Raw genomic sequence first — 25002 nt, 5'->3', positions numbered from 1 at the left:
GTGGGGAGAAAAGGCCATTACTGGTTTGAGTGAGCGGACAATTCTGATTTGGGAGCTCTTGCCCCACCCTTTTCATAGGCGTAAGTCCCCGTGGGCAGGGGAGAATTGGGTCCCATGGAGTCTTTGCACTATTGCCAGTCACCACTATTTCCGACACAGAAATAATTGGATAGATGAGAACCAGAAATCCACAGCCCTGGACGGAGACCAACATCTCATGCTACACAGGACCACTGAAAAGCCAGCAGATGAGGACAGCTGCCTGGGCAAGCTCAGGAAAACCAGCAGTCTTAGCAGTGAAGCCTTTGGTGTCTCATTCCTAGTTTAATGAACAGCCCCCTAGTTGGGCTGGATTCAGACAGGTGCTGGTGGAGAGTCCATTCCCCGTCCCTGTTCATGGGAGCCAGCCATGTTAAACCACGGTGACTTTTCAGACAAGGTGGAGAGACGCCTGTGGAATGTTGGCAGCCAGAGGTTACTGGGCTGCACGGCCAATCACAATGAGCTGCATTTGCTGACCAGCGCCAGCAAGACTCGCTCCGCCTTGCGGGAACCAGAAGAATCCGAGACCAGGATTCAGCTGCTGGGACCGCATGCTAGGCAAGGAGGAGGTCTCCTGGCCACACGGGGATCCGCTGCAAATAGGCCAAGTCTGAAAGATCCCCGAGAGGAGCACGGCCAGGAGATGGCATGGGGACGGCAGGAACAGAACAGCTAGGAAAGGGTAGGGAGAGGCTACGTGATCCTTCTCAGGCAGACCTGATCTTATTAATAAAAGCTGCTTCTTCCCAAGGCCTTGATAATCTCTCCCGCGGCAGATTATTTACAGCTGTGGAATTTAATACTCCAATGAACAAAGCTTCCCCAAGCACACTGGAGAGAGTGGAGGCCAGACTGTTAACCCTTCTCAGCAGCACCTAAGGCTTTCAGCTCTGCTATGGTGCCTGTCGGTGCAGCTGTACCCCATTGCACCCTGGTCTCATCAGTGCTTGCTAACTAAGAGAAACACTCATTCGAACACCCACCTGGAGAGAAAATGTTTTACTTAAGCAGGCATTCCAATTAACAGGGCACAAGGGAAGAGCTTGTTCCCGGCTGGGGACGGGGGTGGGGGGGTGTCATGTTCTTTACACTCCAGGGAGCAGGATGGGTGAGTCTGTAGGGGGCACTCTCCCATCATGGCCCATGCTGCCCTCACTGCTCCAGCACCGTGCTAGGGAGCACCGCACTGCGAGGGGGCCTGTGAATCTGACAGCCCCCCTCAGGGCCGAGGGTGCTGGAACAATTTGTATAGTGGGGGGTGCTGAGAGCCATGGAACCAAACTGCAAACCCTGAATAGGATGGAAACCGCTTCAAGCCAGGGGGTGCAGCAGCACTCCCAGTATCCCTACTTCCAGCACCCATGCTCGGGGCTGAGGCACGCTGGCAGGGAATGGAAAAGGTGTTAACCAGGGGCCTGCACTGACCCCAGCCATTCTGGGGCAATGCTAGGGTTTATGTTGTGGGCGGCTTGCGGATGGCGTGTCCCAGGGCAGGTCGGCGGTGGTAGTGGGTGAGCATGCATTGTTGCAGACTCAGGTGACTGAGGGAGAGGCGTGTTCATGCAGAGCGGAGGTGCCTCAGGGACTGCTGGGGTCCCAGCCCCTCCCCTATCAACCTCCTCCTCAAGGGGCTGCAGTACCCAGTCCCTCTCTGCAGTATCCATGAGCTCCCATCTTCCTCCCCCTCTTCCCCAGGCCACTGGGTCCCAGCCCTCTCCCACCCCCCACCCCCGCGCTCCCCACCAGGGGCGGCACTGAGCTCTAGCCTGGGTGGTATCACGACACAATATATGTATTGCTCATGGTATGAAGTATAAGGGGGGCAACTGCCCCTCCCTACCGCCCTACCTAAATGGCACTCCTGCTCATTCCACCCCAGAGGTGGCTGCATTTCAAGGGGGGGGGGGGGAAGCAATTCCTGTCAATGCAGTCTGTGCTGTGCTTTGAGACAAAGGCACCATGAAAACGTGAGTTGCAATGATTAGTTCTGTATAAAGGCTCAGGGCAGGCTGTTCGGCTCTGGGCCAGGGCTGAGTTTCTCACGCAAGCCCCTGCTGACCTCAGAGAATCTAGCTCTGATAACACAGCAGGGCAGGCACCTGACATCACAGACACTTGGCCAACAGACTCAGCCTTCAGAAAGGGAACATTACTGGCCACAGCTAAATTGTCCAGCACAGGGCTCGCTCCCACACATTGGATATCAGGCTTCTCCAGTACAGGGAGTCATCACGCCCTGAGAACCCCCGCAGAGGACCTCTGAAGAGAACCTGAATCCAAGTTTGGGTAACAGGACAGGAGCAGGTGAGGTTATTAGCAACCAGCCTGCTAGGTGGATGGGGCACGCTGTTAGAATTCTCTAAAGACAATCACAGGCAGCAGGGCCCATAATAACCTGACACCAGAGTCCAATTAAAGCATAGATACAACCATTTGGGGCTCATTAAACAGCCAGTCTCACCCCCACACACACCCAGAAGAGAAGTGGCTCCTTTCCTTTCTGGCCCCCACCAAATGAAAGCAAGGCCTGGTCTACACTTAAAACATGGGGCGACATAGCAACGACACTCCGAGGTGTGAAAAATCCACCCGCCTGAGTGCCGTAACAATGCTGACCTACCCTGGCTACTGCCACTCTGGGAGGTGGAGGTCCTACAGCAACGGAAAAGCCCCTTCCGTTTCCTGTAGTCTGCAGCTACACTACACTACACTATGCCAGCACAGCTACTGTGCCGGAGCTGTGTTGCTGAAATCCCCGTAGCATAGACCTAGCCTAAACCAAACAACTCTACATTTAAATTGCACAGGAGGGTCGGGGCTTGGATCGCCCAAGAACCAATACATTGACAGCAAACCCCCAAAGGAAAGAGTCCTTAACTCACCCCACTGTAGTTGGGGATTGCAGGGGATATGACCCTCTCTTCCATGCAGCAATACTATGGCACAGACAGGCAGTTCACGGCGACCTGCCAGAGGAGGACCCTATGTAAGCCACACACTTAACACTGTTAACGTCCCCACACCTTCATTAAACAGAGTGAAGGTGGCCTAGTGCTGCCTCATGCCCTCCCTGAACCTGGAGGGTCACTAAACTTAAACCTCTGAATACCAGGAAATAAAGAGTTAGCATCCCCTATACCACACCCAGTACAACCTTAACTCTGCCCCCTTTGAGCAATGGCCCTGTCAGATCATTGGATGGTATCCTTCCCCACTAAAGTGCCAGAGAGTAATGAGAGGCAGGGGGGAATTATCTCTTGTCTTGGATAGGATTAAGGTTAGTCTTAGCCAGCATGAGCTCGCTGAACTCAAACTACACTCCAGCACTCCACCTGCTCCCGACAAACCCCGGAAGACTTGACCAATGGTAACACTTGTTCGTCCTTCTCCCAAAGACTCCATCTAGAGAACTGGCTTCAGTCAGCCCTGACTCAGCCTTGTGGAGCACTGCGATACGTGCCCCCAGCCATCGTGAGGGATGGGTCAGGTTTGGTTTGTGCATAGCCAGCTCTGTGACCGGGGTGGTGGTGGGAAGAGACAGACAAAGGTAGGCTGGGTGTGGGATGTTACCTTAACTCAGTCTTGCCTGGTGTCACCAACCACCCTCCCCGTTCTGGGAGAGCACATGGCAATGCCAGGCAACCTTCCCTCTGTGTTGGGGACGTTTTGGGTCAGTGAATTTCCCTTTTTTTTGAAGAGGTAGTGAGGGGGCCATGATTGAATGGCCTTGGGTGGGAGGGGATTCAGGGACTTCCTGGTCACACCCCATTGCCACTCCACTACCAGCTTTTCCCTCCTCCTGGCCCTACCATGTCCCTGCTAGGGATGGGGGGACAGAAAGCATAGGGGGAGAGAGAAGGTGGTAGCTGATGAGCTGTCAAGTAGCCATCTGGAGGCAGGAAGGAGGAGTGTTTCAAAGATCCCTTTCCCGTTAGTTGGTAGGGATGCATTATCCACTGCCTGCCCAATAGAGTCACATTTATGGCAGCTCCATTAGCCCTCCGCCTGCCACATGGACTCCTCGCCCCAGCAGTGGATTCAGCTAGGTGGAATTGCCTCCTCTTGCTGCAAAGTGAAGTGATTGGGTGTAAAGATGCTACTCAGACTGCAAATCGTCCTTTCATCAGACCTGCCAAGCCTCACTCAATGGGATTAAGCATCAGCCCATTTTTCAAGGCTCTTGCCAGTAAGGATTTTTCAATGAGACATTTCACATAGGGAGATTTGCTCCAGCTTGGGGCTTCCCGAGACACAACTGGCCTCAGCCTCTCCCACTGGGCCCAGGGAAACCATTTGTGACTGCCCCCCAAACCTAATCCCTGTGCCCTGCGATCACCACTATGGACAGCCACAGGCTTGGGATCCTGCAGATGGGGAGCTAGCGGACACTTTGGGCCCCAGCCACTGCAGGGTGTGGGGAGCATTCTGGGCAAGAGGAGGTTCTTACCTCAGGTCTGGGATCCAGGGTAGCCAGTACCATTCGTATAAGAGAAGTGCTCCTGTGGCCCCCCCCTCACCCTCCTGCTCCAGGCAGAAATCTAAGAGCACAAAGAAATTCAGTGCCCTACCATCAAAACCGGGTGTGTGTGTTGGGGGGGGGGGGGGGGGGATCTTTTTGCAGGTTTCCCTCCAATCCACCCACTACTTTTCTCTCTTCGTCACCAGCTCATTTTCTCCCTCTCATTTCTATTTCCTCTCTTCCATACACCCACCTGTTCATCCCACCCTCACCTCTCCATCCTCTGCAGCATTAAGCTGCTGCTTCTTCCCTGTCATTCCCGATTTCCCCCACCTTGCTCCTCCCCGGTCATTCTCGATTTCCCCCACCACATCTTTCTCCTGTGCCACCCCTCGTCTCTGTACTACAGACTATCCACAGCCACCTTGCTGCATGGTAGGTCCATATTGTTGTCCCGGTTCTGTCCATCCCACTGGCTCCGTTATTTTAGAGTGCCCCTCGTTGTCGTATCTGACGGGGAAACAGCAGCACTGAGAGGCCCAAAACCACAGGGTTGCAATCTAGAAGCACTGAGAAATTCTGTGTCCTCTCAAAGCTGCGGAGGCGAGGGCAGAGGCAGGAGATCCTTGCCATCAGTCCTGTGCTCACTCCACTCCAGCAGGCAGCCTGTCCTGCTCAGTAAAGCTGCTGGCTCAGTTAACAGCAGGGAAGCAGCTTGTGGCAACCCGAGTGCTCTCAGCAGTAGTCCCCGCTAGCCACCATTTGTGCAGGGGTTCTCCCATCAACTCCCCATCATCACGGTGGTGTCCATGTTGTGTATTTATGCCCAGCTGTAGGGTGGGTGTGGGGGGAAACCAGGGAATCACCAGGAAAAGCTTTCAGCCTAGGGCTCGGTTACCATTTCACAGGCCCTCTGCAGTGAAAAAGGCCAGACTGTGTCTTATTTTCAATGGAAGCAGAGATTAGCTTTGACACTTAAGCCTCAAAATACTAGGAGAAGCCAGTGGCTACAGACTTCACAGGCCCAGAGCATGGCCCTGGCTTTGCCTGTGCCAGCACCTCTCAGCTACAGGGACATGGCACAGCCTAGCATGGGGAGGGGGTTAGTACAGGGACACACAGATGCCCACGCCATAGGAGGGATCCCTGAGCCACCGTGATTACAGCTACCCCGCCCTGTTCCTTAGGTGGGCCCAGGCTGAAGTGGGCTCTTGCCCAGCACATACTTCGCAGGTGGAACTTTTCCCCCTGGCTGGGACCAGGCCAGTTTGCCAGTGCAACCTAGCCCACAGCCCTCAAACTCACCAGAGCAAATTCCCCCAAGGCAGGGGAGGCCTCCCCGAATGAGGCCAAGCTGCCTCCCCACAGGCTGCCACTCCTTTGTCCTGCTGCGGTTGCCTGTGGCTTGGGAACGCGCTGACGGAGAGAGATTTCAGCTATTTCATGTCAATCAGGCTTAGAGATTGCACAGTCCCTGGAAGCTCATCTTCACAGACTCCTGGGCTGCATTTTCAAACCCCTGCCGCCCTCTAGTGGCCAAAAGAGGGTCTTTGTGCAGAGATCTGCTCTAACGTCACTAACCTGTACGTTCTGGTAACGCTCTCCCTAATAGACAACGGGAGATGCACTATTTGGACACAGCTGGTAGAGATAAGGACAGCAACAGTCTCGCCTTTCAGTCTCTTGCTTTTGTGGTGCTGATGGTAGGGGCTCAGGCTGGGCTTTGCTACATGATATCATAACAGGGTCTTACCTCATTCAGCATCAGACCCCCCATCGCTGCCTCAGTTTCCCTGCTCTGGTCAACGCTCATGCTTCCCCCAGTGGTCCTCTGTCTCCTGGCCCTTCACTCTCCCACTCTTTGATGCACCAGTTCTCATGCTTCTTAGTGACTTAGCCCTCCAGCCACATCATAGAGTCCCTGCCCCCCCTCTGGGTGGGGAAGGAATTTAAATCCAACAAAACAGATGTCCAGCAACCTCACGCTGGGTCTTCCCATTTGATCCAGGTGCACCCTCAGACACATTAGGCTACAGTTCCCTTCCTGGGCTCAGCCGGGTCACAGAATGGGGACTGCCTCCCACTCTTACTGGAAGTACCAGCCTTGACTCCTAAGCAAGGGTGAGCGTCAACTCCCTTCAGCATCCCTCAGCACTATCCTGTCCAGGCTACTTCTTTCTTCAGATACTCCTAGTCCCCTTGTAGCAGAACTCCAGGTCCTGGCTCTCTCTCTGCTCCCAGTCTCCTTGGGGTAAGGGAGCATAACCTGGGCCTTAGGAGAGACCTCCCCCATATCTTTCCTAGCCAAGCATCTCCTAGAAGTCTCTCCCCCTCTAGCCAGGCACGCTGTCTCTTCTAGGAACGTTTCACCCCACTGTGTCATCACATTATATCTGGGTACCTGAACCCCAAACCCACCACCAGAGCAGAGCCCCAACTCCCTTTAAAGGACCAGCCCACCCTATGCCAGTAGTTCAATGTTTGGGCCTTTTAATCCTATGCAAGCTCCACATCCCAGCACATCATCTGATAACAAACCTTACACGGGCCACCCCGGTGCTCTGGCCTTTCACTGTGAGAAAACAGGTTTATTTGGCAATCCGCAGGCAAGTGGGACTTCAGACCGCCTCAGAGGCAGCACGCCCCACAACCATGGCTTGGGGTGCAAAGAGAACATCTATTACTAGTCACTAGGACTGGGGCACTGTTTGGTCTTCTTGTAACTCCGCCCCCCCCTCCCTTTGCACAGGCGCTCAGTGGCAGGGCTCCAGGAGTGACTGCTTGGGAGAGACAATGTGGAGAATGCCTTTGGGAAAAGCAGGCTCCAAGCCAGCTTCACAGGACTGGGCAGGACTCCACCCACACTGGGCAGATTTTCTGTTTAGTATGTACATCACTTAGCTATTTAGGTATGAACATGAACGGGGGATGGAGGAAAGAGACAGAGCTGTATTTTTCTGATCCATTGTTCCATCAGATGACAGACACCTTAGCAGGGAAAGGATTTGAGAGACTGGTTGTAGGGGAGGAGGCAGGACTAAGCCATGAGCACTGCAGATGCACAGTAGGCAAACTCTAGTTTGGACAGTTCTGTCTCTGCCTCTGGGGCCCCTGGTTGCATTTCCTACTGGGCAGCTGCTTGAGACAGGACACTAAAAAAGGCATGTCCCAAACAGGTGACTTTCCCCCCGAAGTATAACTAGTGGAGGATGCTTGTTGCAAAGTTAACAGGCAGCCCTGAACTAGACACAAGGCCTTGAGTTCCCCACTGTGGTTATCTACTAAATTGTTGGTAGTCTCTGTCTCCATCTGAAGGACTCCCACTAGGCTCCCCTGCACACTGCAGAGGCAAACACGCGTAGAGAGAGCATAGGTGGCAAGAGAAGAACGTTGGAAGAAAAAGTGAAGATGGAGGAAGAAAATGTAAAACAAGAAGCCCATATTGCCATGAACGAAAACCAGCAACAAAGGAGATAGAAATTTTGGACTGATCAAGGGAGGAGCCAGCAGAAAACAGGGGGAAGCAGCCTGTCTATCTCAATACATTAATTCTATAGCTATCCCAACCCACAGTCATTGGGGATCCTATAATTCACACTAGCATTGGGCTTGTTGTGACATGTGCCTCTCCCAGCCATGAGCAGAAGAGAATTTTGTAGGACACAAAGAAATTACTTGATAACTTCTCTGCAAGCCACACAGTTCTTTTTCCCCCTGTACCAGTCCAGATGCAAGAACTGTTACCTGGCAAGAAATCACTACAAGCAAAGGGACTGGAGCCAAAGCGCATAACACCAGGGCCACATTTATTTCTGGTGGGCCACTCTCCGGCAACTCATTCCTTGCTGGGACAAGAACGGCAGTAGGTTCTATACAGGATATTAGCTTAGTTTCTGGCATGTCTGCTTACTAATCTCATCAGTAAAGGATTTAGTTCCATGTATTTATTTGCTTGCAAATAAAAATGTCTCTTCACTGTTTAATCCTAAATACATTCCATTGTCTTGTCCACTTCCCCCTCCCCACGGCAAAACGCTGGAGAGTTTTGAGACTCCCCTGTGAAATATTTAATATCCTAACAGCAGGGTCCACTTATCCCAAAAGAAATGCATAAGCCTGATGTTCAAAGGTTAAAAACTGGAGGATGTTTGCAAACTGTTAGAGACTCCAACCCTTTCTAAGATGATTGCAAGACCTGAGTGGTTGCTTATGCAAGAAACACATATAATAAAATGGATGTTTAAATGATTTACAAAGTAATAAGAACTTGGCTGTCCCAAGTTCCTGCCCATAGTGGATCTTATACTCATAATCATGATGGTAAGGATGGACTCCTTGCAGAAGCTTAAAGCAGTGGCAAGGGACACACTTTGGAAACATATTTTCCCCCTTGCAAGTTCTGGACCCACTGAAAGCAATTTTCCAATGCACATGCCTCATTTCCCCCTACTTCAGTCTCCCTTTCAAACGGTATTTACATTAGGAGGAAGTCTGACTTCTCCATGTCTTCAGGAAGGATGGATAGGACAACTGAGCTGATGGGCCTTGATAGGAAATACAGCTTCCTGGAGATGAGGGTGGCTGTTGAGGTCAAAGGAAGGTTTCCTAAAGGTAGCATGGCAGAATATTTAGCAATACATATACTCATTCGGTGAGCTTTTACTTGAAAGGCTTTAGTCAGTAGCACACGGTTATGATGAGCACTCAGACAGTTGTACCCGAAAGCACTTTAACAATCTAGTAGCAAACTATACCATGGTGTGCTGATTTTTCTAAACCTTGGTTGGTTTAACTCAGGTCATTTTAACTGTAACTGCAGTGGCAGAAGCTGTATAGGAGCAGGGATTCAGCCCTGCAAGCCTGACGCTCCCTGAACCAGGTGGATTAGCAAGGTTCCTCTGATAAACATTCAACCCCTCAGTGCTGAAATCCTTCACAAACCAAGAATTCTATTTTTCCAGGTAGATCTTTGCTCAAAGATCCTAAACTAAGTATGCAGATTCTAACATATTTATGATCTGTGTAAGGATCTCCTGGGATTCTAAACAACTTTAAAACAGGAAAAAGTTTGTCTTAGAACCATTTGGCAGTAATCCTTTAAAGTTACTTCTGTAAATCAGTGACAACCACCACACAAGTTACACGCTGAACAATGCATTTTAGTTCATGGCTCGCTTTGAGTTGAGTAACATTTAATTTCAGGGAATGGAATCTGAGTTAAACAGGCAGCAGATCATTGTTCAAGTTTATTTTTCAAGAATGGCCTTCATACAAAGCATCAAATGCTTAGTAGTAAAACAAGACTTTGCAATGCACGGATGCAGTAAAATAGGATTGGGATAGAGACACATAGGCAAGTTTCAGCTCATAATCACCTATGATGAAAAGCTAGTATTTTAAACAAATGCACCTTCTAGGTGCCTTTGGTTTTTACTACTACTGGGCAGCTGGACCTGCCTTTTGGTTTGGGCCAGTGGAATTCAGTAATTTTGGGTTACTTTTCCCTCTCCAACTTTAGCATATTTAACTTCAGTTGACAGCATGAACAAACCTGCAACAAGCACAGCAAGTAACTGCTAAAGATGGCAAAGCTTGCCCCACCCCAACAAGAGAAGCAATGCTGAATGTCTGGACTGCCTCCACATATGGTTTATAAATAGGTAATTCAGATGAAAGAAGATGGCTTTCAGCATTACAAAACCCCAGCTGCAAGACTCATTCAGGCGGTAGGGAGCCACTAGAGGGCACCAGGAGAGCAGAAATAGTGAATGCTTCAGTCTTCACTCCCTTTAAGTAGAATCTTGTGATTCTTTTTAGGAACCAATTGGGTCATTTCCTCTGCTCATGGCTAAAACAGATCAGTAGTATTGTTATAACAAATAAACACCCACTGCTACTCCTCTAGGTGGAGCATTTTAAAAGGGTTACAGATGTGACTTAACTTAACTCATGGGATTTTCATGTAGCCACCTCTTTTTCAAACCAGAGCCCTAACTGTATTGCATCAGTTTTATGCAATCTCCCCCAGTCCTTAGCCTGCACTTCCTAAGCCTTGATGCAACATCATAGGACAGGTGTTTGCTTCCCATGGTAGCAGATGCCTATGACTCTCTGTGGAACATTTCAATGCTGCTTTTAGAATAACATTCACAGCAGCTGAGACTCCCTAAAAGTATCCCATGTAGTTCTGGGCCCACACTCAACCAAAAAGGACTTTATTCAATGCCTACATGTTTGCAACTCCCTACATTATGGTGGAACGACAGCAAAAGCAGGTTCAGGCATCTAATCTAGCTGCATTTATCACAGTAAACAATCAGAAGTGGAGTTCCCATTGACCATAGAATCACAAAAATGTAGAACTGGAAGGGACCTTGAGAGGTCATCTAGTCCAGCCCTCTGCACTGAGGGGAACCAAGTATAACTAGACCATCACTGACAGGTGGTTGTCCAACCTGGTCTTAAAAACCTCCAACAACATGGATTCCACAACCTCCCGTGGAAGCCTACTCCAGAGCTTAACTGTCCTTAGAGTTAGAAAAGAGGCCTTTCCCTCTATCAAAGACACAACAGGACTTGCATAGAAAAATGACATTAATGTCCCCTCAAAGCAGGGAGGGGTTTGTTTGGAAGGAGATTGCTATCAAATGAGCTGGAGAAACTGCCCTCAGTTTAAGCTAGAGCCTTCTCTTCTGTTCGCCACAAGGCTGAGGACCTGGAAAGCAGAAAGTGTGGAGGTGCAAAAAGAAACTTGAAAGGATTTAAAGGGAAGTTTTCTGATAGTGAAGAGAACCAGAAAATGAAACTGACCAGTTATTTCCAAAGCCTTCCTCTGGCTCACACATACATTTCTTGTTCTTCCCTACAAGATCCTACTCACCTGAGTCCTGGCTTGCATCTCAGATCTTATCACTTTGCCTCATGCCCCCATTTGTTTCCTCTCCAGTTCTCACCTCTTCACCTTATTCTGGGGTGCCCACAAACATGGAGCAACTCTTCACTACCAATGTGAGCAGTCCCCTAACGTCGTCCTCACTACAACCCCTCCTGAAGATCTGCTTTTTTCTGCAAGGTCCACAGAGACTAGCCCATCACTCAACTGCCCGTGGTACTCTAACATTTCATTTCAATCAGATACTTTTCTCTGGGTCTCCCCCCGTGTCTTATCTGGGTCATTTAGCCTTGCAAGATCTTGGGGGTAGGAACTGCACTTATGTGTGGTTACACATCAGAAAACACATTCTCAACACGTAAGTTGCCAGAACTGAAAAATGAAAAAGAGTAAAAAAAAAAAAAACAGCATAAATGGGCAAAGCAAGTTAGAGTTTTAACATATTACGTGTTAATGATCTTGGGTCAGGTTAACACCACAGGCAGGGAAGGGTTCATCTAAAATAGTTTGCTTTGGCAAAACTATCTAAAAGGATGTGATGCAGTTAGAATATCAATCTAAAAAAAAAATACTCAAGTGTCTTAAAAATCTTTTATTCAGCTGTAGATTTTAATTCACAAGACGACGACCAGTCTCCCGCTGAACCTCAGTTCTCCTTGGAGCCTCTTCTAGGTTAAGTGGAACCATATGGAACACTTACTCTTTCAAAGATCATGCAGCAGGACAGCCTGAGACCTTTCATAGTCTTCACACTAAGTGCTGGGCAATGGCCAACACTTTAGAGAACTGTCCTTCGCGCTTCCGCAGGATCAAGGGTATTGGGATTTTTATTCTAGTCCCGGTTGGGTTTCCATTGTCTTCGATGAGCACCACATTGTTGGAATCAAATCTAGGTGTCATGCAAGGGCCAGGCATCCTGTGACCTACAATTAAAGCCTTTTTCTTTTCTCCTTTGATAGCCAGGAGAATTTTATCCCCCACTTTACCAACTCCCGTCTTGTTATACACATGGATGCATTTGGGCGGCCGATGGTATGGTGTGTTCCCCAAGGCACTGTTGTCCACCACTCGCACGCGGGTCAGTTTCTGTATCGCACTGCATGCTCCAGTGATGCTGGCAAAAGAGAAGTAAGAATGCTAGATAGAGCTTCTCAAACAATCCTTGGGGATCAAGGGCAAAGCCCAGCACAGAATCAATCTGTTACACGAGCCAGCGATAAGGAATCAGTGAGAAATACATACCATACTGATGACACATCTACTGCGTGCAAAGTGTTCTTTGAAAGTCAGGTGCTACTTTGGGCTTCACATACAATTTGCTAAATGTAAACAAATTATTCATGCTAACAGGGAGTCAAAAGGGCCACTCTACTCTGAAATGTGCCTTTAAAACATGACCTTGTAGAGCATCCTGTTTATTGCACCCTTTAGAACCTCCAGATGCAACGCGTTCAGTTTACAAGTGAAAGGATTTGGGGGTTTTTATCAGTGCCACAAACAGCACCAGGGATCTGAGAATCAAGCTGGGCTCTTTGTTTCTTGCATGTTCTCATTAGTAATAAAGGTTCTGCAGAATAAATTCTCCCTTCAGTGACACCTGTGAAGTCCCACTGCCTTCCGCGAATGTGCACAGGTGTCACTTAGTAGAAAATTCTCTTCATGATTCAAAAGAAGGAACAGAGCGTGAGCTGGAGTCTCTTAGCTATATTGGCTCCACGGGACTAACAAGAATAAAAAGAAGTACAAATGTGTTTGTTAAATCAGCAGATCTGATTCTGAACACACTCGGGGCAGGCAGGGCAGATCTGCACAGTAAGGGGTCATTTTTACATGTTCACTTTTCAGAGTAGAACCTCACCTTAAAATACATTTGTTTTTTTTTTAATTAGTTTTTAAAATATCAAATTCGAAGTGGTTTATTGGCCCCATTCAAAGAAGACACCTGCCCAAAGTCTAGGAAAGCCTCTCACCGCTACAAACAAAGGCCCTGTTCAAATCCACTTGACCAGGCAGGCCCCTTAAGCCCATACTGATCTGATTGCTGGTAGACATCAACCCAGAAGTTTGTTTCTGAATTACACAATGACCACTCAAATTACACAATGACCACTTCAGGATGAAAGGCCAGCATATCCACTCAGGTTCTTTCTAGTTTTATAGAGCATACACTATACAGTAACTAAATCACAACATCTAGATCCCTCGTTCCCTCTTGAAGATGGGGAGTACATGCACACAACTTTGCCCCCCTCCAGGCTCCCACAAACAGTGGCACACAAACTTCCTGGCTCATCAAGTGCAGCACACATTTGCGAAATGAGCATTTTAAAGAGTGCCAGGAGGCAGGGGTTTATGCCCCGGTGCTGCACAAACACCGAACAAGAAGCTAGTCCCCATATAATGGGTACAGCCTCATTGTTAGCACCACATGGCTCCAGAGCCTCCCAGTTTCCCAGTTATCTACCATCAACACCTTCTTTGCCACTATCCTTTTAAAAGTCTCGGGGACAAATTCTGACCACATTTACCCCAGTGTAAGTGGTAGTCAGTGGTCCTCATTCCGGATGTCCTTATAAAAGTAGCCCATGGTACTAAAGAGGTGAGGTGCTAAGCTCCTTTTATATGGAAATTGTCCTTATTTGCCTCAGATATTGAGCCCAGATACTACAGTGATGGGTGTGACCTAAATGACTAATAAGTGAGTCAATTTAAAACACTAATCCCCCCTGCAAACTAAGACTCTAATCAGTCCTTCAATGAGACCTGTGTTGGTGGCTCCACATACCCACACAGAGCATATTGCAGGATCAAGGTCTTAAAGGCTAGTCAATGCATTGCAGTATGTGAAGTTAATGAATAAATACCTAGAGGCAGGGACAGGCACTTTAAATGAAAAGAAAACAACGTAAGGGACACTGTCAAGATACAACAAAAGAATTTTTTAAATTATTTTTGGTCTAAATACCAGACAATTAACACTAGAAGAATTCTAAGCATGTAACTGACTTTTCACCACATGGGGCATTTTGTTACCTTTTCTGCATTTCACTCAGCTGGCAACAGTAACAAAGCAGCTTTACCTTCTGCTCCCAAGCCCTGATCTTGCAATCAGACGGGCACAGGAAGACTGTGAGCCCTACTCAGCACACAGGCACAAGATCTGCTCACCGGATCAGGGCCATAGCCAATATCACGTCTTGATTGTCAGGCAGCAGCATACGCTGTTGTGTTTGGGATTGCTTAGGCAATCTTTTGAATGGCTTTTCATGGACTGTAATGACATTTTTTCTTTTACACTGGTTTTATGAAACTAGAATCATGACATTTTGTATTTGAGCTACTTAATGTCCCTTTAAATACGAAAAACACTCAGTTTAAAAAAAACAACAACCGGCTCGCAGTATTTGAAAAGTACCTGAAGTGCCGCTGCTCGACTGCTCTGTTTACTTGGGTTAACAGCAAGCCCAGTCGCCTATTCAAGAAAGCCATTGAGATTCTGGTAACAAGCCCTGCACGAGAAACAAGAGAATTATGGATTCTGGAAATTGGATAGTGCTGATTTCAGTTTTTTTTTAAAAAGGTAAATCATAGGCTGGAATCTAAAAGACACATTTGGGATGTATAGTACATTGCACTGCTGGGCATACATTACTTGAGTGCTGACAGCATCCTCAGCATTGTACAAACCAGCGCAACCGTCCTTATTTGAATCTGACAGTCAGTACAACTCAGATATAATGCATAGGCAGTATGTTCAATATCACTGCAGTGCAGTTTTCTACTTAAGGGGAAATATATCATTTTAGTGCCTTTTCCCTCTTAATGCAAGCCATGTAATCGTTATTTTGGGAATTGAGGGCATGCCTGGAGAGAACATAGTCACTATGTAAGAGACTTTCTTCGACCATTAACAGCTACTAAAATTCTCTCTAAAAAAAAAGGCCCCAAAAAATTCTGATTCCTTTAACGTGGGTTTCGATATAAAATCTGTGGGTCTGTAGATTGCAGGAGGCAAGTCACTACAGAACATGAAAGGAATGAAGTTCCAACAGCCACTGATGGTGTTCCAAATGTTAGCAAGCAGCGGGCATTCCTCAGCTTGTTTCTAGACTCCAATACTATTTCAGACAATATTTCCCACCTGCAGTGCCCACAGGAAATAATCGCCTGTAACGTAAGAAGTTCTTTCAGGAGCCACAGCTTTGAGTAGTATTGCTATTCTTAAGTTCTTGCAGCATTCCAACCTCATTATAGCCTTTTGTAAAGACTTGGGCAGGAATTTATCAGATACCAAAAATGTTATCAAAACTAGATTCCCTGACTTTCTCCCAGGCCTATATTTTAGGTGCTTCTATTTCTTTGTATCTATGACCATACAGAATAACTGGACCCTTTCAAACAAGGCTCCCTTCTGCCTCTCTCCTTCCTGAAGTAACCCTTAAAATACAGTTGCCACTTGTCTTTTAGCCAGTTCTGATAACCTTGGGGCCACGTTCTGTATACTGGCACATTTTAAGGGCCGTCTGAAAAATTCTGCCGCAGCACTTCTGCACCAACACACACGCAATATAGCATGTATTTTTAACTGTGCTGCAAGTGGCCTCACACATCACATGGGCAGGTTTTGAATAAGAGGCTTACCACATTGGAAGTGTGGTATTTTTTGTGGCAAAGAAAAAAACAAAACAAAACCTCGGGGGTGGAGGTAACAGAACCTGGCATAAATTAGCAATATTTCTTGAAAATCTGCCTGAGTTCCCCTCCACTATTCCTAAGGCAATCATCTTCACTGCCCAAAAAGCTGTGTTTTCAAAGCAAGAGAGCTAACACACATTAGCTATCTCACTGTGAAATACTAGCAGAAACAAGACTCTGTAGGTTTTACTTTGATGTAGCCAGGCAAGCTCAACTATGGCAGGGAGATATAGTAACTTTGCCTAGCTACATGAAGGGTAAGACTACCTATGCTTTGACTCCATTAGGATTTTAGAGCAAGATACCTCACCCTAAACACACACAACTTTCCTGGCAGTGAAGAGAGAGACTTTGTCCCTAGTTTTGCTAACACTCCTATATATGCTTAATTTTACAAATGGAAGCAAAACTAAGCACATACCTGAGTGTTTGCATGTTACTCTCACTACTTCCAGAGCCTGTGTCTAAGGCAAGCCATGGATCTTTCCAACAGAAGGCATCAATGAGAAATACTAGTACCTGTCTGCCCCTTTCCTGTACCATACTGTCTACTTAAACTTTAAATTTGCTATCCGTCACCAACAGCTATCCTTCCATACAAGAATGATGTCTGCCAAGGGGAAAAAAAGTCATTGAGGAGACTTCAGACTCTACCGGTTTTTCCATATATATGGCAGGTGGTTGCTTGGAGACAGCACAACTGCTGGCCAGCATGCTGTACCCTTTCCTTCCTCCTCTGCCGTTTCTCGGCCTCTTGAGCAAAGCGATTCTCTTCAAAACAGGCTGAGGCTTGATGTATGATGCGATGCCATAGCAGTCTATTGGCAGCCAGCTCTTCCCAATTCGTGGGGTCAATGCCTCCCTTCTTAAGATATACTTTCAGGGTGTCCTTGTAGCGTTTCCTCTGTAGGTCCTCTTACCATGACTGGCGTTAAGCAGGGCTGTGTTATTGCCCCAAAGCTTTTTTCCATCTATCTTGCCGTGATCTCAATTCTTATTCATGACCTTTCTTCTGGAATTGGGATTGAGTACTGCATGGACAACTAGCTCTTCAGCCTGCCGAGTCTTCATCCTAAAACTAAGGTCACCAGGACTCTTATTACCAACCCACAGTATGCTGACGACCGTGCTATCCTCGTGCACACTGAGGCTGATTTGCAATCCACCCTAGATCTTTTCTCAGGTGCCTATCATAGCCTGGGACTTTCCCTCAACATTGGGAAGACTAAGGTGCTCCACCAGCCTGCCCCAGCATAAATTGGCCCCCTTCTCCGACAAATTGTCATCGGTGGTGAACTCCTGGAGAACACTGAGCATTTCACTGGCTATCCCACTGGCTCATAAAAAGCCCTTGGATGTTTCTAACCCCGAATCCTCTGTGTGGCATGAGATTACACAGCCACTGATCCAAGACAGCCTCTGCCTGTTAAAGTGGATAGTGTTCAAGAACTGTGTGTGATCAGTATTCCATCTTTATAGCAATGATGAGAAACTCTTCCATCCCCTCTTCCCCAACACATTCCGCTAGTCTTAACTTTCCCTTTGAGCTGAAATGCCCCCCGTAATTCAGCTCATGCAGTGAAACACACTTTACACTTAATACTGTATGAACTGTAAAGCAGATCTTCAATTTGTTTAACTAACATCAGTATTTCCAAACTTCCCAAGGAAATGAAAATGTAGACCACTGGCAGCAAGAGCCCAAAAGGTAAGCCGTTGTTTGGTCTACGGTACTGGGTGCCAGACACTCCCGAGTTTAGACCCAGCTCCAATATACTCTGGGTAGCCTTTAAGAAGTCATTTATCCTCTCTGCCTTAGTGTCTCCATCTTAACTCCAAGGGGCAGATTAATTTTTTACTGTCTGTATGGCAGTATGTGAATGCTAAGTATTAAAAGCCTGGTTTAATGCTGGTTTAGCAGTCATTATAAAGCACTAAAATCCATCCCACCAGTTGCAGCACAGAACACTTCAACATTCCAGAGAGCTGTTACCACATGCTGGCAAATCTTCAAAGTGGACCAGAGAGGAGGAGACAGTATTTGGCGCATTCTATTTGAGAAGTAACCGCAAACGTTACTTGTGAATAACAAATTAACTTAGTTTTCTTCTTAAGTTTGCTTTCCAGTGTCATTTCTGTCCATGTTTCGGTGCTTTGTGGTGTGTTTGTAAGAGGCTCTTCCCAGCCTCTCTCAAGCCTTATGCAATGCAATCATTGTTCCTTTGGGCACTTCCAACAGCCACTCACCTGTAGTTGCTATTGCCCAATCAGCACATGAGGGTGCTTTATAATATCTGAGAAAGACAAGAGATTATTACTGTTTAATATTTAAATATTAACAGTCTTCTGATTGTTGACGCATTCATGCTAGTACAGAAGAGGCCAGTTTTCATGTAGGCTAACATTTGTACCATCTTCATCATGGCCACTGCCCAAAACTAAGACTCTAGATAGCCACCAAGCCAAAAGCCAATTTCATACAGTATAGAGTTTATAGGACAAGAGGTGCTTCTAGTCACAGAAATGATCACCGCACTGCAACACAGCAACATGTCTAGCGCACTTAAACGACAACTACATGTTAAAGCCGTCCTTTCTAATTTAGGTCACACAGCTGCAGCTAAACTCTAGCAATTACTTTTATTTCAAATATTGAGAGGCTCCAACTCTGTAAATCCAAGACCTTGAAGCTCTTTTACCCATTTGCCCCCAACCTGACCAGGTATGCTGTAGACCCAAATGCAATTTTTGTTCGGAGTAAGTTTTAGAAAGAAAAAAAAAAAAAAGTTAATCAAATATTCGCTCACCAGAGTGACCAAATCCTAGTCTACTGATTAAGTCTGAATGTGCAATAACCCACTGCAGTAAACATTCCATTCTCAAGTGTATTGCAGCATTCTCCCCACTTCAACAGGCCTTCAGCAGACATACACAAAGCTCAAATACTGCACAGGAAGAGGAACCGTTCATTGGTCACAAACCACTGAAGGCTATTTATGCACTGTACCATTTCCAAGTGCTGTATTAAAACTCCCAGCTTACCTTACCCCCTCTCCACTAGGGAATAAAGATGTGTTTTATTAATCTTGCAAATGTAAGTGTTTTCCAACAGAAGCAAATACACTGCAGTTCTGGAATATTCCACTCCACTGAACAGAAAGTGGCCAACCCAGAATATTTTATCTAACACACATGGGCTGCCTCATTTAACTAATATGATCTGAGGATGTCTTACCACTAAAATAGCAGTGACCATGTGCGCTTACTCCCATAGGGAGCCAAACAATCCACAAGTTGCTGAGTACCTTCTTCAGGACTCAAACCACATGGGAAACAATACTTGAGTCTTCAAATTCTCTGAATTTCATTTGTGAGTCTGCCAATAGGAAAGGTGGCTTTTTTTTTTTTTCCACTTTAGCGACAAGTTGCAAGACCACCTCCCCCCAACTCCATTTTGTGTGATAAAACCTTAATGCCCATTGCAGGGGTACTCTGTCTAGACAGTAACCATTATTACTACATACATTTCTATAGCTCAATTCAAGTGATAGAAGCACTCAGATACAGATTGGAAAGCACTCTGCAAAAGTGTTTCCTAATGGCACATTAGGTCACTATGGGATTAAAAGAAATTTTAAAACACAAGGACAGAACATCCACTTTTAAGGGACACAATGAGTTAACCACCTGCTTCCAAGACCCCTGGGAATGTCTGTAGTTTCACAGTCACATTTTCTTATTTATAACTTTTTTTTCCTGTCCCCTGTTGCTAGGTGAAAGGGCAAACACTGAAACCAACTAAGCACAAAATTGCTGTTAAATGCACAAAACAGAAAAAACAGGGAAAAACATCTTTACTCACTCTCAAATGTAGTAATCTTATGTTAATAGTCAGTTTAGCAGGGTCTAGCCTGACCCTTCTTTCAAACTGAGACAGAAAAAAAAGTCAAAGTCTGGGCACTAGGACGTACAGATTTGAAATGAGTTCTTTGTTCATCATTAAAATGAAGGCAATGAACTCAAGATGATATGCACAATGCAAATGTCTGAACCTGCAGCAGCAGTGTATGGGTTTATTTATAGAATGTCTGCCAACATGCTCTACAAGAGCCAACTGTGAGCTACAGGAGCTCAACCGATTCAGAGTTTTCTTCAGAAAGAAAGAGATGTGATTAAGAGCTTGTATGTGTTAAAAACACAGGAGATATTCATTACAAAGGCATAATTGGTTTTACATTAATGACAGACTATAGAGGCCAAAACTCACACAGAGGGACTTAATTCTTCTAGAATTCAAGTTTTATGAATAGGACTGGTTATTAACCAGGGTATTTATTGGTTCAAGGCAATAATAGAAACTCATTATACCGTTTTGAGAAGGAACAATTCTACTTTTGCATCGTTTCCAAGTGAATCACAAGAATTCGGAATTGGTTGTCAGGATCATAATTAACCAGGAAAAAAAAAATAAAGAAATAGTGTTCCAAATTGAGATTCAGGACTTTCTTTTTAGTGCTATAGATGCCTGAAAACCTGTTCATAGTAAAATTCCCCACTCAAATCTTTTGGGGTTGCAAACTAATCCAAACATTAACTTGCATAACTGGATTTTGCTTTCTAGTTCCCACAGAGTGTGCACATGCACATATATGCACCTTAAATCTCAAAACAAACTTCTCTCTTTTAAAGATTAGTTTGGTCTAGTGGACAGGACAATAAACAGGAAGTCAGAAGACTGGGTCTATTCCCAGTTCTACCACTAACCTGTTATCCAACCATGGCTGTCTTCACAGCAACAACAACAAAAAAAAGGGTGGAGGTGTTTACTCTGAGATAGCTAACTGAGTCAGCTGTCTCAATATAAAATCTTGGTGTAGACCAGGCTAGTTTTTACCCTAAAGTAACTAGTTGAGGTCAATCCCAGGTCAGGGCATAGGGCAGACCTCTACTGGCTACATCAAGGTAAAAGTTATCTGTGCTTTGTCTCCACTGGGATTTTACTGAGAAATAGCTATCTTGATGTAAAACTGTCTTTGTCCAGTATCAGGGGGTAGCCATGTTAGTCTGTATACACAGAAACAACAAGGAGACCAGTGGCACCTTAAAGACTAACAAATTTATTTGGGCATAAGATTTTGTAGGTAAAAAACCACTTAAGATGGGTTTCAGAGTTAAGATGGCCACATTGGGATGGCAAAACTGGATGGAGGGCCAGGTAGGGAAGGCTGTGTCTTCCCAAACAGCCTAGCCCCCGCCCCCTATCCACCCCCCTCAGAACCCCCGACCCATCCAACAACCCCCCTGCTCCTTGTCCCCTAACTGCCCCTCCCAGGACCCCCACTCCTAACTACCCCCTGGGACCAAACCCCCTATCCAACCCCCCTGCTCCCAGTCCCCTGACTGCCCTGACTCCATCCACACCCCTGCCCCCTGACAGGCATCCTGGGACCCCATGCCTATCCAACCCCCCATTCCCTGCCCCCTCCCACACCTCCACCCCATTCAACCGCCCCTTGCTCCCTGTCCCCTGCCCCCTCCCACACCTCCACCCCATTCAACCGCCCCTTGCTCCCTGTCCCCCCCCTTATACAACACTCCAGCCCCAGCCCACTTACCATGCCGAGCAGAGCAGCATGTCTAGCTGCTGCGCTGGCCGGAGCCAGACACGCTGCCACTCTGCATGACAGAAGCTACCCGTGAGGCAGCATGGCTCTGCGGGGGAGGGACAGCAGGGGAGGGGCCGGGCGCTCAGGAGCCAGGCAGGACAGTCCCGCGGGCTGTAGTTAGCCCACCTCTGTGACTCTTAGACTCTTTGTGCTTGTCTTCACCAGACATTTACCACCTTGCATTAACTGCCTGTGGGTATGTCTTCACTGCAGTTGGGCCACGCATTTACATGGGTGCTGCCCAATCCCCTCCTAACAACATACAGAATCCTGCCTCCCAGAGTTTGGCGGTGCTTTCAATCCAGGCTAGCTGGCACAGCTGGAAGTATGAATAAGAATCTGGGTTCTGTTTTCATTCAGGCTGGTAGCTCACCCACTTTGCAGGGAGGACTAACTCATTTGAGCGCTGACAGTCCTCTGATGCCTTCCCACAATTCCCTCCAAAGGGCAGACAAATTCTCCCACAATCCACTGGGACAGAATCAGACAGGCTCAGCATACTACAGCATAAAGAACCATGTGGCATGGCCCCAGAAGTCCTAGTGATACACCCAGGTGAGTGCAGCAGTAGGGAGGGCACAGTAACTTGGGTATGGCTTTGCACTGTGGTTGCTCACACCCAGGTTAAGCTAACCAGGGTGCTAATCAACTTAATTAACTCTGCATATCCCAAAGGTTGCAAGGAGGAGGAAGAAAAATTGTTCTTCTTAACTTGTGAGGCCAGGACAAAAAGCAATGGACTTAAATTGCAGCAAGAGTGGTTTAGGTTGGACGAGAAGCTGGATATGAGTCAGCAGTGTTCCCTCGTTGCCAAGAAGGCCAATGGCATATTGGGCTGTATTAGCAGGAGCATTGCCAGTAGATTGAGGGAAGTGATTATTCCCCTCTCTTCAGCACTGGTGAGGCCACACCTGGAGTATTGCATCCAGTTCTGGTCCCCCCCACTACAGAAGGGATGTGGACAAATTGGAGAGAGTCCAGTGGAGGGCAACGAAAATGATTAGGGGACTGCGGCACATGACTTAGGAGGAGAGGCTGAAGGAACTGGGATTAATTAGTCTGCAGAAGAGAAGAGTGAGGGGGGATTTGATAGCAGCCTTCAACTACCTGAAGGGGGGTTCTAAAGAGGATGGAGCTCAGCTGTTCTCAGTGGTGGCAGACGACAGAACAAGGAGCAATGGTCTCAAGTTGCAGTGTGGGAGGTCTAGGTTGGAAATTAGGAAACACTATTTCACTAGGAGGGTGGTGAAGCACTGGAATAGGTTACCTAGGGAGGTGGTGGAATCTCCATCCTTAGAAGTTTTTAAGGTCCGGCTTGACAAAGCCTTGGCTGGGATGATTTAGTTGGTGTTGGTCCTGTTTTGAGCGGGGGATTGCACTAGATGACCTCCTGAGGTCTCTTCCAACCCTAACATTCTATGATTAGGAAAAACTTCCTGTCAGGGTGGTTAAGCACAGGAATAAATTGCCTAGGGAGGTTGTGGAACCTCCATCATTGGCAATTTTTAAGAGTAGGTTAAACAAACACCTGTCAGGGATGGTCTAGACCCAGTCCGATGATTCTATGAATTACCTGAGGCCAGTGTTTCTCACCCTTTCAGGCTAGTCGCCCCTTATTTTGGGGGGAGGGGGGTGTTTACAACCCTTACAGTAAATTAATAATAAGAGTAAAAATGCTAAGAAGACTAAACATAAATGTTTATTTATTAACTGGACCCTGAAAGATGTGCCAGGAGTGGGGGAACAAGATTTTCTTTGCATTAGACTGCAATAATATTTTCAATAATTTTCCCGATGGTCACACCAGTTGAGAAATGTTGCCCTTTGTTGATCCTTAAGAGTAGAGTTCCTAGCTTCTGTTTGCCAGAAGCTGGGAATGGGTGACCAGGGATGGATCACTTGATGATTCCCTCTTCTGTTCATTCCCTCTGAAACATCTGGCATTGGCCACTGTCAGAAGACAGGATACTCGGCTAGATGGACCACTGGTCTGACCCAGTATGGCCGTTCTCAAGAATAAATTTTGTAAGTTATAATACTCATGTGGCGTATCGGAGCCAGCCTTCTGAAAGAGTCTGGCATAGACATACCCATTGTCTGACTTTTCTAGTTATACTGTAAGCTTACTGAGGCAGGGACTGTCTATTACTATGTCTGTATAGTACTAAAATAATGGCCCCCGGTTTTGGTTGGGGACTGCTGGCACTAGTATAATAGAAAAGAATTACCAGGATGGCCTCACCAAGCCCTATATAAACCTGAGTTAAGTGTCCCTTGAGCGCCAGAAAGGTTACAAGGACCGGCCATGCCAGGTGTAACAGAGAGGCTGCAGAGTTTAGTAGTTTACTTTTGTGAATGTACTCTTGAGACAGGAAAGAAAAACAGAGATGCTGTGCTTACAGGGGACAGGCTACAAAACCATGCAGGGACAGTCAATAGGTGGAAATCCCGACCACCAGACACTTTTGAACAGACCCTGAACTCTTTTCTTTTACTTATTTTTTTCCCTGGAGTCTGGAAATTTGGACCCTGACAAAAAATAATGGACTCCCCCGCTCTACAGCGACCCTGCAACTACAGTAAACAAGGATATAGGGCGGTGTGCAGAGGAAGATGCAGCAAGACTCTGGGGTGGCCTAGGCTGGGAAACTAGTAAGGTTTTAGGACATCTGGTGAGGACCATCTGCCCCTCGAAGCCCCCCGTTGTGCACCAAGCCGGCAGCACCCGGGTGTAGCAGCAGCAGCAGGCCATGGCCCACGTCAGGGCTGCCTACAGCTAGGCACGCCGGGCTGCCCCGGGCCACACGCGGCCGGGCAGCGCCCCCGACACCGCAGCGCCCCGCACTCGCTGGGTTCCCCGGCCCTGCCCGGCAGGGCGCCCCGCAGCGGGGTCCCGGCCGGGGCGCGCGGCTCTGGCTGCCCCGCACGGCGCAGGGAACGGGCCCCTCCCGGGGCCAGGCAGCGCCAAGCCCGCGGGGGAGACCCGGGCGGATCCGCCACCGCCGGGGCAGACAGAGGGCGCTGGCCAAAGGCCACTCGAGGAACCCAGGAGTCCGGGTCTCCACCCATCCACCCTCCCTCCGCGCATGGTGGGGGGCCAGCGCGCGCCCCGCTCCCCCAGTCACTCACAGGCCGCAAGCTCCCCACGCCCCGGCTCGATCCCCAGCACGCATGCGCAAAAGGGGAGCGAGGTGAACGATCCGATCGCCCGAGGGGGGAGGGCTCGCATGCGCATCAGCCTCTGGAGA

The 25002-nt window shown here is 47.5% G+C and overlaps 1 protein-coding gene across 2 annotated transcripts; it reads right to left on the bottom strand.

Annotated features, from left to right (window-relative positions):
* Positions 1–11970: 11970 nt before the first annotated feature.
* MRPL14 (mitochondrial ribosomal protein L14) lies at positions 11971–24963 on the bottom strand. 2 transcript variants are annotated; one of them, XM_054023428.1, is made up of 4 exons: positions 24884–24963; positions 18336–18382; positions 14809–14902; positions 11971–12507 (listed from the first exon to the last, which is right to left on the bottom strand). In XM_054023428.1, exons 1-4 carry the CDS (start codon positions 24925–24927, stop codon positions 12141–12143), a joined length of 552 nt encoding a protein of 183 aa, XP_053879403.1. In that variant the 5' UTR covers positions 24928–24963; the 3' UTR covers positions 11971–12140. The 2 variants fall into 2 exon arrangements, with proteins under 2 accessions (XP_053879403.1, XP_053879404.1); XM_054023429.1 differs by lacking the exon at positions 18336–18382 and having other exon boundaries at positions 24884–24953.
* Between the last annotated feature and the right edge of the window lie 39 nt (positions 24964–25002).

The sequence above is a fragment of the Malaclemys terrapin genome, chromosome 3 (genome assembly GCF_027887155.1).
Source record: "Malaclemys terrapin pileata isolate rMalTer1 chromosome 3, rMalTer1.hap1, whole genome shotgun sequence".
In the NCBI taxonomy this organism is placed as follows: Eukaryota; Metazoa; Chordata; order Testudines; family Emydidae; genus Malaclemys; species Malaclemys terrapin.
Note: the sequence above shows the minus strand (reverse complement) of the source record. Positions and strands in the feature narration are given on the sequence as shown.